At 38.2% G+C, this 16,908-nt stretch overlaps 1 protein-coding gene across 1 annotated transcript in view; it reads left to right on the top strand.

Moving 5' to 3' along the window:
- Positions 1-16,908, top strand: part of LOC100708445 (potassium channel subfamily K member 2) — a 31,567-nt gene that overhangs the window by 1,122 nt on the left and 13,537 nt on the right. The window contains exons 2-3 of the mRNA XM_005454732.4: positions 3,148-3,461; positions 10,952-11,069. Coding sequence (XP_005454789.1) covers positions 3,148-3,461; positions 10,952-11,069 — 432 coding nt within the window. The remainder of the gene's footprint in view (positions 1-3,147; positions 3,462-10,951; positions 11,070-16,908) is intronic.

Below are 16,908 nucleotides of genomic sequence, written 5' to 3'. Positions count from 1 at the left end.
TCACATGTTTTGCATGCACAGATTGATTGACTGACAGATCGATTGAAGTGATATTTGGGAGTTTTATATCAGTCTTACATGAATATTTATTAGACATAATTCGGAAGAGGATCAACAGATAATGAAGCCGATTGTAAAATTCGAGCTGATGCATTGTGTATTTTTTCCTTCAGTGTGAAGACAGTGTGAGTAAAAAGTGTCCAACCTCATGCAGATAGCTGGGGGTGAGGTGGCGCTGTTTCTTAAGAAAAACATAAAAAGTGTAATTAGACAAACCAATTAATACACCATACATATATATATATATATATATATATATATATATATATATATATATATATATGTATGTATAAAATATTATTATTATATAACAGCATTTAACAAAAACTGCCATTCATACTGGGCTTCACTTTTTAAGGTTTAATGATCAGCTTTTCTGCCAGGTTACTGACATTTTAAGAAGGTGGTGGCATTAAAATACTGCAACAGCAGGTCTCTCTATAATATCTCATATTAACATTTCTGAAATATCTTTTTCTTTTTTTTAGTAGCCAAAAAACACAAACTCTTAGCTGTATGCCACTAAATCCAGAAATTGTCTGCACAAAGGTCATCTTAGGTGATTCCAGTGATTCAATACATAATACAAAAAAAAAAATGCTGTATACACTGTTTTTCTTCTGTTGTGTGTGTATATATATATATATATATATATATATATATATATATATATATACATATATATATATATATGGTCAGTCCTCATGTATTTACACTGTGCATATAGTAACTAATTATGCATCCCTTATTTATTCTACAATTTATTACATCTTTGCATCATTGCATCTTAAATATGCTTTAATTGTTGTTATTGTCTGTCTCATGGTGTCTGTGTCATGCTGATGTCATGTAGTCAGTATTGTCTGTTACTTACAATGAGACCAAAGAAAAAAACTGAGCCCAATGCCTTGTATGTGTACAAAGCTGATTCTGATTCTTATTATTCACTAGATATAGATATTTGAGATGCTCTGCTTGGCCTTTCCTAGAGTCACCTTTAGCTGCTTGATTGTGGATCTTTCTCCATTCAGTTTTGTATTTAATAACTGAAAAGCTGATTTCATCCTCAAAATTCATCCTGCTATTTCTATCAGCAGTCACATCATCAATAAACACTAATGACCCAGTTCCACTGCCCATGCCACAACACTGCCTCCACCATGTTTAATAGCTGTGGTAAGCTTTCCATGCTTGTCTCTTCCCATCATTGTGGTAGATGTTAATCAATCAGTCAATTTAAGATTGTTTTTCAGAACTGTGCAGCTTCTCTGGTAAAGTCTAATCTTTCTCTTTCTTCAGTGTAACCAGTAATTTGAACCTTGTTGTAAACTTGTTCTATTTCCAATCATGATGTCTCTTCATTGTAAGCTTTAATAGTGATCAGCTATCTCCTCGAGTGTTCTTGACTTGGTTACTTCTGCAGTTCACACCATTTTTGGCTCACCCAGCCAATGCATTCATTCTTTTTAAGAATTAACCAAATTGTTGATTCAACTGTTCCTTTGTTTTTTCAGTCTAATGATGTCCTCACTTGCACTGACATCTATTTGGGCCTCATATTCAGAGTTGAAGCTAAGGCTACCAGAGCTTTTATTGGCCTAATTTGTCATGAAACAACAAATTAACAGCCCTGATCTGCTCATGAAACCGCCTGTCAGTCAATTGTCAATTAATTTTGAGTCTCTAGAAATGGAAATCGTGTATAATAACGTCTGATTCCAAAACAAAAAATGTGTAAAAGCCCTGAAACAAAGCTGAGCCTGGACTTCAGTCACACACTGTTTTATTTTAAATCCTTTGTTTGTGTGTGCAGAGGAAAAAACATGTTTAACTGTCCAAAACTTAAGGACCAAACTGTATACACTGAGAGATAAAACATTACAATCCAACCCTGCTCTTTTCTTTAACACATTAGACCAGATTTTCTTAAATACACATGTGAAAGAACCTTTTTCCACATCTGCTCCATGCTTGCCGGTCTTCTGGACCAGAGAGGATTCCTGGTAGTTGGTCAGAAACTTTCCATTTCCTTAAGGAAATGAACTCCTCCCTGTGCTTGAGGAATTTAGAGTAATGTTGGGGGAAGGATAATACCATCCTGGGATGGGTTATAAACCACTTCGTGACTGGAAGAGAAGGTGTTGAAATGCCTCATCGACCCATTACACAATTACAAAGTGTTCTTGAGACTATCTAGCCTGCCTGACACAAGTTTCTCAGAGAGGTCACAAAGAAATGGTAACTGCCGCTCAGTGCTGTGTAGTATATATCAGTTTCAAGTTCAAAAAAAGTTAAAGATTTTATGCCTTTTAGGATATATATTTGATCCACTGTATATAAATAGGCAGTTTAAACGTAGAGTTTGGGTTGTGGTTGAGTTTGAAGTTGAAAGCAGCTCTTTGAATTAAATTTATGAGTCAGAAATACCTGTAAACCATTTAAAAAACTATGTTTTGAAGTGTCAAGTATTTAAAAATATGAAACTGAAAATCACTTGTACTCATTTACATTTTAAAGACAGAGAATAAAAGCAGTTATAAGGGACAGCCAGTCCTGGAACATTTTTATGAGTTTAATGGTTGGTAAGGTTTCTAATTATCTCACAAACTTTTTCCTTTATGTGATGAAGAAGCAAACAGTAATTTAAACAGTTAGTTAAATGACAGAATCAATAACTGGCAATTAATTTGTTAATTAAACCATCTTTTTAGGCAGAAATATCACAGCTCCTTTGGTCCAATCTTCTTCAGTGAGAGCTCCTTTTTTGTTTGACATATTTGTTAAAGGTTTATTATTACATTTAGCCCTGTTTAGTTTGAATGAATAAAACATATTATGGTACTGAACTGTCTGGAAAGTAACCATGAGAAATAGTCGCAACCCTATTATATTATATTATGTAAATCTCATATGGCGCATATTGTTTCCTGTTTATGTCTGTGCTAAAAATAGCACAGGTACAGTGAGAGATTCATTGACTGATGAATCTACTGGCAACCAAGTCTAATCATAGGAAAGGTGAATGATGGGACAAATGAGGAAACATGTAAAGACACTGATCCACGTAAATCATTTGTGTCCTTGCAGTGGCTGCACCTGACCTTCTTGACCCAAAGGCTGCCGCCCACAACTCCAAGCCTCGCCTGTCGTTTTCAACCAAACCAGTGGTGCTGAACACCCCAGAGGACGAGTGCGACACTCGGACTACGGTCATGAGGTGGAAGACCGTATCAGCTATCTTTTTCCTGGTGGTGTTGTACCTCATCATCGGGGCAACAGTGTTCAGAGCACTTGAACAGCCTCACGAGAGCTCCCAGAAACTGGCCATTCTTACTCAAAAATTGGACTTCTTGGTTGCGCATGCATGTGTAAACTCCTCAGAGCTGGAAGAGCTGGTCCGGGTAGGTGGAAGCTTCAGTGTCATATTAATAATCCTAATTTGTTTTGTTGTGCGGGTCTTAATGTGTAGCAAAACACAAAATTTGTCTGCAGATTTTTAAAACTCAGGGAGAGCACTGTGCAGTTTGTACCTGGCAGCTTAATGTTGTTTAAGCAACCCTGAAACCTTACCCTGCCTCTAACACTATGCCTTGCAGAAAAGTATAATAACCCTAAATAGTTTTTACCCCACAGCTGTAAGTCTGATGGGGTATTGTCGTCACCCTGCCGGGGGAGCGAGCAGGGGGTGTCAACACCCAAGTTTGTATATGTGATAACTAAAGAACAAGGCGACGTAGGATTTTGACATTTATACCATAGTTACAGCTAAAATTCTCAGAAGAGTTTGAATCTCACTGACCTTGAATTCAAGGTCAGAGGTCTTTAGAAGAAACCCTTTTCTAAAGTTTGAACAAAAATATGGTTTTAAAACGCTTTTTCCCCCCCACTGAAGATATAACTCTACCACCATCTTTGTTCCAATGCAGGACTCTCTGGCTGCCACGTGTCTCTGTCATAATGTCTCTGTTTTAAAGCTAAATAATACCATTCTTTAAAGATAAGCAATTTAGATTTTTTTCTACCTGTTCTTATCCATGAAATGCATTTTTCAACAGTGATTTGTGAGGGTTTTAGAAGCCTTAGACAATTGATACAGGGTAACAAATCATGAAATGCATGTGTTTTTCTAAATGGAACTTTAAAACAAAGTTTCATTCTGGGGAATTCCATATCACAGTATATCTACACTTACTTTTTATCTGCAGTTTCATTTGAAGAAACAGAATCGAACCATGCAGGGTACTTTTTATTTTCTTGAGCTCACCATATGCCAAGCACCAGAAAATTACTACTTGAGGCTGAGACCAGTGTGGGAGTACCTTAGAAGAGGCACGTTTAAATGTTTTTGAGCTGTAAACTAAATGACATGGAATCCATCATTGCTGGAGGCTGATGCTAATTTTGACATTTCTATTAAAGCTATTACAAATTAGCATGGGCAGAACAAAGGGCTCAACAGGCCATCTACGGTTTCATCATCCCAAATCTTGAAAGCTAGTGCTGATGTAAATTTAACCATTTTGAACTACTCTGCAAAATAAAATATACAGAAAACGATATAAACTATGAATGGCTGCAAAATAAAGCACAATACTGCCAAATTACCCATCTGGGTGCTCAGGTTTGTGTTACGTTTGCCCTTTGGGTATTCAATGTTTGCTGAAAAGAAAGTCAAAGATGTAACTACAAATCAAGCCATGAAGCCTCAAGTTGAACTAGTAAATCTCACTAAATGAAACCAATCCGTCAACTTGTAGCTGCACATCAGTGACTAGAAATAAAAATGCGCTATAAATAGATATATTGACGGTGCAGCCGTTTAACTCGTGAAGTCATCACTGTTTCTCTGTGGATTAGTTTATCTCGCCAGCAAACTTGTCAGGGTTGATTAAAAGCATTTCCTCTTGGGGAATCTTGTTGGAGCATTGCACTTGTGGATGATGATTACTTTTCTAATGTGCCAAAGCTGAAAGGTCTTAAATCTCAAGGGAAGAATGATTTTCTACCTTTTCTAAATTTGGCCGCTAGCTGCAATTTCTCATTAAGAGTCTGCCACTTGGAGCCAAGAAAAACACCTTCAACTATCAAAATGTGCAAGGCCAACGTTATGTAGTAACATCAATTGCAAATCATTGCAGTAAATCATTGCAACAATGACCAAATGCAAACAAGCAATGAGGCAGCAAAGTAATGAAGGTCTAAAGAGAACATAAAGCAAGTTTATTATAGAATTTCCCATCTATGATTTTTTTTTTTCAAAGTATTCCTTTTATTTATTTTTTTGTTTGTTTGCTTTAACCAAATCATCGTGTCACAAGTCAAATTAAGCTACTGGCATAAACATACAGTTTAATGGCAAGGATCATTTCATTGTGAGTGGAGCAAACATTTTTAAAATAATAAAAAATCTAAGCAAACACTTCAAGTGAAAAGCCCATCATATACTATAACCTGCAAACCAAAAGCTGTTTTAAAGTTTGTTTTTAGGTACTAAATTATAGAACAGCAGAGCTTGAATCATTGGTGCACGCTCTGATATGGATTTCACCTCACACTGAAAAAAAACCTCTTGATTTAACAAGCAGGTCTTCTCATTCATAACATGAGAACAGGAGAAAACTTTCACAATATAACAAGATTACTTTTTATTTCACTCTGGGTTTTATTGGTTAATACTTTAAAGGGCTTCAAAGTCTTCTTAATGTGGATTTACCTTTTGTGGCATTAAAGTAATAAAAGCATTGGTGTACGCTGTTTATAGTACATGTATGCTCTAACATAATTAAAACTGATTTCACGCTGACAGGATTTATTATTGGATGTACTGAATAATGTGTCGTGGCCACAGTTGTAACAGATGGCAGTTATTTATCTTTAAATTGCCGAGTTAATGTTTAATGGTGATGGTGGTGCTTTCAGACCCGAGATCATCCATCTTTCACATTGTTAGAGTGAAACCTGAGGCTCTCGACGATGGAAATCATCCTCCCAGCTCCCTCTTTCAGTCCCACTACCTGTTACCTGACGTCCAACAATAGGGCTACGACTATACAGTGAAGCTTATTTACAGTTAAGACATACTTCAAAGCATATCAGCAGGTAAACATAAGGAAAGCCAGCAGTAGCAGCAGTCGATTCTGCATCATCATCATCTAAAAGTAGGAACCCACGTAACAACTTACATGACAAAAAGCAACTTTTTTTGACAATATGGACTGAGATTGGATCAGTCTGTAACAAAGTAGGAGTTCTTTTGACAGACTGTCACCTGTAAAACTGATAAACAGGATGAGGATGTTTTTTGCTATACGAGTATGTCTCCTGTCCTGCGTGTCCCTTTTTCTGCAGACTGTCCTCTGTCTTTAGATGCATCTGAGTCCTGGACTTCTGGAGCAAATTGGAACTAATTACTTGCTCAAGAACTTAACCTAAAAATCCAGGGCGAGTTGTCTCTGGGAAGCATTTAGAATCACTTTAATGTTTGGTATTTTGAGGCTAATTGTAAGGCAGATAGCAGTGTTGATATAAATCTTTTATTGTGTTTTCACGAGACTAGAGTCCAGCCAAACCCTGGATGGGCAGAGGTGGGCAGAGTAGCTGCAGTGAGTTCACCAGCCTTTCAAGCAACTATTACTCTTCTGATCATTTATTGATAGGCAGCTTCCCCCTCCCTCACACACACACACTTTTACTTAATGATGTATACAAACACACAGGCACAAACACACACACACGCACGCACACACCTTTGCAGGTTCCTGCTGATCAAACACTACTCAACAGAGGATTGAGGAGAGATGTGCTCTCAAAGGGAGTAATTAAAAAAAGTGAGTGATGTCAAAAAGCTCCGACAACTCTTTCTCTCCGGGCTATTTGCCTTAGCTTTGAGACGTCCACTGCGGTCTTCCTGTCATCCTTTCTTATCTTTTATTAGTTTGCATATAGCTGAGTGCTAAAGCGGTGAATTAGTAAGCTCACTTGGCAGGGACACAAAAGGGGGCTGACTGAGCCAGGGCTTTCTGATCTTATGATTTGCTAAATTATGTTTTTAAAGCCAGTGTGAATGTAGTGGAATTAACTTTGACCTCCTCCTCCTTTGGTTTATTTGGGAATTATGAGGTTTAGACAAAAACATAATAAAAGCTAATCTTGGTGCATGTATTAAGTCTCATAATACAGCTGTATTGTCCTCCAGTGGACTCTACCAACTCTATTATAGCAGCTAAATAGCTTGAGTGGAGAAAACTGTAAATCAATTAATTCTATGCTTTCGTGCTTTTCCTAATTGTCGTCATTTGAGCTTGTACTAGTGACTGATAAGCAACATACGGTGTCTTGTACACTTACTATATTATAGCAATGTAACTCTAAACCTGAGAGGTCTATTCATATTAAATCCAATTGATGGACATAATTAAAAAATTCTAACTCTTTCCGGTCCAATTCTTACATTTATTAAAAGAAAAACCACACAAGAATTAGATCCTTTTTAGATCTTTTTTCTTGGCCTCAAACTGAACAGAACGCATAATCACAGGGGAGTTAAAGCTTAGTCCAGCGAAGTATTCCTCTGCAAGTTAATAGCATCAGATCTGTAGTAGAGTATCTGCTCCCCTGTCGTTTCAAAGTGTTTCTCTTTCATTTTGCCTCAGTAATAATTCCAGCGAGTCTCTTTAGTTGCCACTGGGGCCAAAAAACCTTTTTTCTTACTGCAGTAAATTAAACTGTTCCCCTGTTGGCCTGAGTCTCTCTTCTTTTTTCTTTTTTTTAACCTGGTGGGATCAAGTTAATCCAGCATTCAGAGGAACTGACAGTTCACTAGTCTTGATCTTTTATCTTTCTCGTTTTATCTTGATGCTGTAATCCTTGATACCAAACAGCCAATACGATCCTTCCTCTCCATCTCCTAGTAGCAGAGAGAGCCCGGGGGGTTTGTTTGATTAATTATATTAGTTGAGTCTGCCATACTCATCGATGTTTTATTTGGCTCAGGTTTACTCAAGCTGGAATCTCTGTCCATGGATCTGAAACATCAGTAATCCAAATGAGTGCGTCATGATGAATCTGTGACAGTTTCCATGGTGCTGTATGCGCCCTTTTTTTCTCTTATTACACCTTAGATCTAAAATCAGAGTTCTCAGAGTGTGTCCTTGGGTAACTTTTTGTGCAGTCCATGAGGAGGAAAAAATTAGTAGACTAAATATTCATAACAATGAAATCAAACGTTTTATTCACATATCCATTTTTCCCTAGCGACCAGTGGTTACCTGGGCAACTCGCAGCTTTACAGCTTTACCTGCATACTGTAGTATGTGTGCAGGTAATACACTAGTGATTAGAGATCAATAGAGGTCAGGTAGGTCAGTTGAACTAGTCAACTTCCCCCAAAAAAGAAAAGAAAAACAGGTAGAAACAGGTAGCAGGAAGAGCAGGAAGATCACAGACAAGAAGACAATTTTTTTTTTTAAAGTGTAATTTTTTTACTTTTTATGTTCTGCTTCTGTCCCTTGAAGTGTACATCAGGTCTTGTTTGATCACAGAGTGATATGATGGCTGAGTCGAGCAGAAAGATTTATAGACATATAAAGACAGAACTATAGAGGTGGAGTCAAGAGCTGTCAGCTGTCATTTTGCCTTGAGGAGCCTGGGAAGGGGCAAAATGATGACCCCCAAAGTTGATTATGGATAAGACGTATTGCATAAGCTGGAGCTCTGAAGTTGTGTGATTTGATTTGGAATTATTAGGCTTGTTGCATTCTGTTTGGAATTCCAGTTCCAGTTTTAATGCTGCCTTTAGAAATGACCATTTCCACCTTGTTTGTGTGCTGATTTTTTTCTAAAGCCTCATTGCCTGTTTTCTGTTTGATGGAATCAGAGGACCACCCATTTGGTGGTTTTAGGCAGCAGTGTCCCGTTTTCATGTTTCATGCTAAAAACTATTTCAGTATGGTATTTATGCTACTTTCACGTTTGTGAGTGCTGACATTTTTTCTTCTCAAACCCGGTTGCCTGTTTTCTGTTTGATGTTATCAGAGGACCACCTGTTTGGTGGTTGTGTGCAGTGGTGTCCTGTTTTCATGTTTCATCGTGAAAAAATATTTCAGTCCAATTTTAGCATGGTTGAAATTAAACTGATAAAGACAGGAGACGTACAGTTTAATGCACTTAGCATGTATATTATTAATTACATAAATCAGCAGGATAAAAGAAGAAATCAAACTCTTAGCTGGTGTGTGTCTGTGAATTACACACGTTTATACAAATAGATTTATTAGTTAGGTTTAGGAAAAGATCATTTTATGGCTAAAAATAGACAAAGAAGATGAACAAATTTTAACAAGCTGTGTTCATAAACTGTTATAAAACTGGATGTGACATCACACACTGGTCCTAAACTGTGGAAATTTGGAGTCCGATATCTGGAGTCCGATATTCCCTTCAGTTTGCAAGCTGCATACATAGCTAACTGCTGAATCCTAATTAGTGCTTAGTAACAGACTTATAAAATACTGAAATTTCACTCAACAAAACTAAAGAAGAAACACATGCTATGCAGCAAACTATATCATTTGTCAGATTATTGCAATTAAATGCTCCCAAAGGCACAGACACTACAAATGGTTGGATCTAGCAGCATGGAGGTAAGGCCCTAGCAGACGTGACTACAGCTTCCTGTCTAGAGTTGTTGTGAAGTGGCGAAACTATCAAAAGAGGGCAAAACTATTTTTGTACCAGGCTGTAAACATTTTACTGCAGTAAAGTCATTTTATTATGAAAGTAATATATGCAGATTGATTTGCTTTTGAAGTTGCCACTGAAAGAAATAACATTTTTGGCACTTTTGGCACTTTAGATTTTTTTTTAACATACCACTTAAAAGTATTATTGATGCCAAGCTATGAATAGCCATCAGGAGACCAGTCACTCATTAGGCCGTATTATGGTGTCTTAGGTGGACATCTATCACAGTAGCTGAATTGTGCAATCTCCCTGAATTAAAATTTTCCCTCCTTCTGGAACACATCAGACATTTTAATGCATTAACTTTCCAAGGCATAATCTATCATAAAGAAAGGCGATAATGCCACAGCTGTCTGCGTCTGGCTATATTTATCCAATATGCAGTTTGCCAGCAGGGTGAACTCACTGTAATCAAATGCCCAGTGTTAAGTAGACTAAGCGGACTCTATGCAAATAGGTGAGAAAAGAAACAAGTCTACATGTTACATGAGCATTTCAATAAGGAGAGATCATTTAGAAGAACTGAACATGATTTATTGAGAGAGTGAAATTAAATAATGTATTTGTCGATTAAACTCTGATGACCCTTCATGGCAGAGCAGAATCCCAGCATTGATTTAGGACAGGATCCCTAGATGGTGGTGAAGATGAAGATTGAGGCTTGGTGGATAGAGCTCTGTTGGGTGTGGTGGAGATGGGGAGGAGATGGGGAGGAGGTGGGCTGCACGAATGAGACTCTGAAAGGGAGAATGACGGAGTGCTCAGATTTAACAACACAGAATGGAGGCAGATTGGCTCAAAGGAGGCAGGCAAGAAGATGATAGGACTCTAATGATGTCAGTACTGACTCAGACAGCGTAGGAACTGGTAGTGATGTAAAGAACAGACTAGTAGCCGAACGTCCAGGAAAGAAGGCAGACGATTACATTCTTTTTGAACTTACACATAAGCTTCATTTTGATGTATAGAAAAAAAATGGAAAAGCGATTTTTCAAAACATCATCTCGCCGTGTAAATACAATGAACTTGTGCGCAGGTCATTCGACATCTTTTTCTTGTGACATGTAAACTTTGGCATGGAAAATAGCGGCACATACTAACTGTATCATTTATTTCATGCTAAGGCTGTTTTTTTTTCTTTCTTCTGCAGCAAGTGGTTATAGCAATTCGAGAAGGTGTGAACCCTTCAGGAAATTCATCCAATCAGACGAGCCTCTGGGACATGAGTTCCTCCTTTTTCTTTGCTGGGACTGTTATCACCACCATCGGTAAGCAGAGAAATTTCTCATTCGGTTGTGAAATAAAATGGAAATGCAAATAAATTGTAAGAACAATGTAGAAGCATTTTGGATACAAGTGGATACACCTCAGTCCAACTACCAAAAAATGCCTGAACAGGCCTTAAATAGTTGTTTTAGTTGAATACTTGTCCTGATCCAGTTTGGTCTATAGCAGCCTCCCACTTGAGATTATCCCAGTAAATAATTTTGTACCTCTTTTGCAAATTGTGCCCTCAGTGTTAGCTACCGTGCTCTTTGTACATAACAGAACTTCAATGTCCAACTTAAATATTTAGTAATGTAATTTGGCTTCATACGAGCAAAAAAACAGCCTGAAACTCAAACACACTTCCCTTTTTTCCATCATTTATACCATTTGCTCTCTCTCTGTCACCTCCAGCTGTAAGAGCTTGCTAATCAGAAAAAAGGAATGGCACACACACACAAACACCCACACAACCGGTTTGACAGCTCATCTGGCTCTTCCAATTGGACCATGACAGTTTGCCGTGTCTGTTCAGTGGGCTGTTGGGCTCCATTTCACATCTGTTGCACCGTGTCAGAGCACACCCTCCTTTAAAAACACCCTAAGTGTGATCTTGATAAATATTTTAGCGTCAGATTTTGCTTGCTAACACCAAGCCTTCTCCTGCAACCTCTTTCCAGATTTCTAGATTTTGGTGCACTGCGCCAGGCTTGTGCTTGCAGTTCTGCTCATGAAAAATTCCCCTCCACACACACACACGATGGGTATAACATATCTGTGTGGTGGGCTGTTGAGCTTCATTTCATATTTCCTGGATTCTGTCACAGCTCATCCTTGTGATAAAATGTTGCTAATGCATTGCATTACCATAAATAGATTTTGCCTGCTGGCTTTAAAATATGCTTCCCCTCGAATTTATTGCAAAAAAGCAAAAACTGCACTGTGGGTTTTTCATCTGCTCACCTGAGACTGAGTATGTTGACTCTCTCTTTTACACTCCTGTGCTCCAGTGATTTACAGATGTCGAGTTTTGTCAGTACAAGCAGGTTTACTTAGATTTCCTATGCAATGTAGTGCAGTAAATGATGCAGAGAAATGAAAGAGCTCTACTTTAGTTTAAAAACTAATTAAAAAAGCATGAAGCATCCAAAACTGTCTGAAATTAAGAGTTGAAATCTTTTTTGGTAGTAAACTGTGCTTGAAATTGGATTTTGCCACAGAAGTCTCGATCCCGGGTGGTGATTTTGTTTGTAGTATCTCCGATGGTTGTTCGTGCAAACAACATATAATTGCTGCTCTGTCTGTTGGCAATCGTTTTAATTTTGCCTTACTGGGACAAAATGTTCTGTGGCCTTTGTGCTGCTATGCAAAGACATCTTGCTTTAGAGAAGCCATTATGTCATTTTTTGTCAGCGCACAGCCTGTAAAGAATCTATTAAGAGTCCAGACAGGAAAACATTTCTGAAGCCATATCAAACATTACATTTCATGCACACATACTCCTTTGTTTATGTGATCTTTAATTGGATGCCCATTATTGAAACATAGCATACCCCCCTTCATCGTTGCCCTTTATCGAGGAAATGAACTGGAATAACTTTGTGGGATCGGTTGCCTCTCCTGCCTCCTTCCTACCCTCTCCTGGGAGCAAAAGAGCAGCAATCATTGATCTCACAGCATTTCTCCCCCATGGGATTTCTTTGTGAAGACTCGTATACTCGGAAATTCACATTTCTACTGTATTTACACCAACAGATCTCAAATGATTCATTATTTATACACTGTAGAAAATATTTTATTATTCTCTCATACAACTTTGCTCCTTTTGGACTCTGTTGGAAGGTTGTTTTTACAAGAACATGTTGCAACATGTTGTTCAATGGTTTTCCATAAAAAGGTATAGTTTTATATATTTTTGATACCACCTCAAACCCACTGTACCAACATCTGATGCAAGGAAAGAGAAAGCGCAACCAAACCAAGAGCCTGTGTCTTTTTGTAGCTAATGAAGTCACTCTGTTAAATGTTGTGCAGCTGGTTTTCTCTCCCTGTGTCACTTAATGAGTTTAGAAGGAAGTCATTAAGCTTTTACTGTCCACTGCAATTGTCATCGCTCCTACGAGAGACTGCACAAGCCCTGACGTGTTACTATATGTAATCATCACATAATCCACTCAATTGTGTCGGGAAAGAGGCGATCCAGGGCTCCTCCTTCTAAAATCTTAAGGTTAATGTACTGTTCATGAGGCAATGCTCTGAAACTAACTCAAGAATACTTTTCATGGTTTTTGCAGTCTGATATATTGCAAGTCCTGTAGGAAAACAGTATCTCGGCAGAGCAGAAGCCAGCTAATGTATTTTAAATGCATGACTTCTTATGTTTTTAGATATTTTTAAGAAAATGTTTTTAAGAAAAATGCTTTAAAATTGGCTGTTTTTGCCCAGGGCTGTCACACTATCAGACTACCACATCACAGTTACAGTCACACAGTAAATCAGTATATTAACAATAACATGCTGATATCTGCATAAAAGTGTGAAACCAGTCATTATTTAATTATATTTTGCTTCCAAGGACCCAGACTTTCTTAAAAAAAAATTCAAAGTGGTCTTGAGTGGTCAATTTCAGTCCAGTACTTGTATGTGACAACCACAGAATAGTGATTAGCAAAGAGCTATGAGCTGAACACTTGGCATGTCTCAGCATGGTGTAGCCTTAAATTTTTGAGGAAACCGGACAAGTGGAGGACAGAAGAACAAGTGATAGGACTAAAAAAAATATCTACAGATGGACAGTATCTGAAAATCATGTCCTTTAAGAATCAGAAAAATAAAAATCCAACAAAGACCTAACATAGGACCTGTTCGGGGAAACCTTGTGAGAAATGGTCTCAGTGGAAACAGGTTTGCCAAATTACTAGAACTAGATTGAAAATAAGTGGCAATGAGTAAAACTTTTGTTTCAGATCATTGTCACTATGCACCAAGGTGGTCAGGAGAGAGGCACAACAATGAGTGTATACAGCCATCTGAAACACATGGTGGAGGTGCTGTCATGGTTTGGAGCTCAGTCAGTGGTTTTTGAAGTCTTGGAGGTTAAAATTGATGGAATTAAAAACACTGTCAGATTTTGATCCATATGGAAGTCGCCTGATTAGATACATCTTAGTTTTTCAGCTTTACTGCCGGTGCAGTAAAAGCATATCTGGTTAGAAGAACATACAATGGACATGATCAGTCATGGATTGGCCTCCCCAGAGCCCCAAACTCTGCATTACTGAAGTAATGTGGGATCATCTTGCTAGAGAATGAATCAAAAGGCATCCAAAAATAGCTTTGAATGTTTTTTATAATAAGAACTATTCCTGAAGATTACTTAACCTCCTAGGACCTGCCGTCCACATATGTGGACATCACATTTTTGGTTATTTTGACCAAAATACTCAATTTTGCTCTACATGGGCCTGATATCCACTTATGAGGACATTATACTGCTACTGTTCTATCAAAATTTTAAATGAATATCCTCATTTGTGGCTCTCATTTTTCTTAAAAACAAAAATAAGGTAAAAAAAAAAAATCTGGAAATTCTTTGTTTTTACATTCATCGGGCCCCAATATGCCCAAATATCAAAGAGAAATTAAAAATGCATGTTGTGGAAGAGTTCGGGTCTTAGGAGGTTAAAGAAAAAATGCAAAAGCTTACCTGAGAGAGTTCTAGTTGTGTTGAAGGATGAAGGTAGTCATACCAAATATTGACTCTTAAGGTGTTAGAATTGTATAAGCTCTGTTTTCGTCTTGTACTCTACTATACTTATACTGTATTTCCATGTATGTTTGCACATGTTTCAATGACAAAACTAAAAAGAAACATTTTTTATTTATATCTGTCATGATTTTAATCAATATGTAGTCATCATGACACTCCTATTAACTATTTATTATTTGATTTTTTATGCATAACGAGGTAACAACATCGCCTAATGAGTAGACAGATGTATGAATACCACAGATGTCTTCTACCACGTGTGACTAATACCCTTACCATGCTAAGCTTTTATGTCTCCTATTGAAATAAAACAAAAGATGAGCTTAGAATATAAACTAGAATTAATTCAGGAAGAAATGAATTAAGTACAGGTTCAACTTAGAGAGCTCCTGCTTCTCATTTGTTTTGCAGTGTCACCCGCAGGTTAAAAAACCTAATCCGACATCCTGTCTCCCATTGTACTGATCTTAAAATTACTGAGCCATGATTGACAATTTTTCTCACATTAGGTGTCACCCTGCTCCAATGTGAGCATGGAAAGTTGTTAGAAGACACCCTGCAGCTCATTTCCTGAGACAGATGACTACATTAATGAAGAAAAGTGGATGTAGTTCATTATGCAGATGCCTTATTAAATGTTAAATAATGAAATTGATATTGCATTTTGATGGGTGTGGGGGGTCAGGAGTATGAGAGGCGCAGGTCTTGTTTTTAAACAGGATGTTGACTTTCATAACCTCCATTTGATTTTCTAGCTGCAGCTAAATATGGGTTTGGAGATTAGAACAAAGGCGTTAAACCTGTCATAGACTCATATTTTTGTTTCTCTGGTTTCAGAGGTACAGCTCAGTGTTCATCGTTTCATTTTTCCCCCCCATTTTTCATTCATGTTAGAGTTGGCTGAGAATAGACGGTGTGAATAATAAGCTTTTTTCTGAGTCAGAGATGTTCCGCAGCTTCTACTGAAATTTCTCAAAGCTATTCTTTTGTGCCTCTCAGCAATCATATCATAGCACAGTCAGACTTCATGAAAATTTTCTTGTCTGCCAGGTTTTGTTTTGTGCAGCCTGTAATGAATGAAGTTCTGAAATTCTGTTTTTTTTTCAATTCATTTCACCTTTTCTCTGCTTATTTATCCATTTCTATTTGTGTTATTTCAGTAATTGCATTATATGTGGTATACTATAACGATGTCTAAGGCAGGACAGACAGGAAGAAAAGCACAATGTATGGCCAACTACAGCTCTTGTATAAAAAAAGAACAGACATACAGCACGTGCAACAGAACAATTATAAAATACACAGATACATAAATCAGCAATCTTCTTGTAGTATGAGTGTGAGAGAGAGAGCATGTCCAAAGGCAGGCAGAGATGGAACCAGAGTCCCAGTCCCATTGCCCAGCCTCTGGGTAATGCACAGCCCCCAAAGGCCTATGTGTGTGGTTATATGTTGTGAAGCGTAATTACTAGAGTTACTAATCAAAGGGGGGGTTGGGGTGAACTACATGCTCCCCCCCAAAGACCCTAAGGGTGTGAGTGATGAGATATATAGGGCCGGGACATGCAAGACCAAGTAAGGAAGGAGAGAACCAGCAAATGACTGGTTCAGTAGGCAGCCCCATTCCCCACACCCTGCCAGAGGGCAGTCCTGAACACCACCATGTCTGGGGCAGCACCCAGCGCCACCACCGCAAAGAGTAGACTGGAGTGTGCAGATGAGTCTCAAGACTTGGAGCTCTTTTATTGCATCACAATAAAGGGATGACACAAAGTGGGTCTGGGTCTGAGACAAGCTCCCTGAGACAAGATGCCCTAACCCACCCAATTGGCCTACGGGCACCCACGAGCCCGGGAGGCACAGACCGGACATTCTAACATGGGTCAGCCCACCTTACACATCGAGGTGGCCAGTGGGGGGGCAGACCACCCCCGTATCAGGAGGGACCCAGCCAGAGACCAGGCAATGATTTGGTTGCGTTGCTTGTTGTGTAGCACTGCTTCTCTGCTCATTTGCTTGCACGTTTCTCTGAGCCCCAGGGTTTGGGTTTTGGACTTTGCTCATATTCTGTT

The sequence above is a fragment of the Oreochromis niloticus genome, linkage group LG15 (genome assembly GCF_001858045.2).
Source record: "Oreochromis niloticus isolate F11D_XX linkage group LG15, O_niloticus_UMD_NMBU, whole genome shotgun sequence".
In the NCBI taxonomy this organism is placed as follows: Eukaryota; Metazoa; Chordata; class Actinopteri; order Cichliformes; family Cichlidae; genus Oreochromis; species Oreochromis niloticus.
This window is presented reverse-complemented; position numbering and strand designations above follow the sequence as displayed.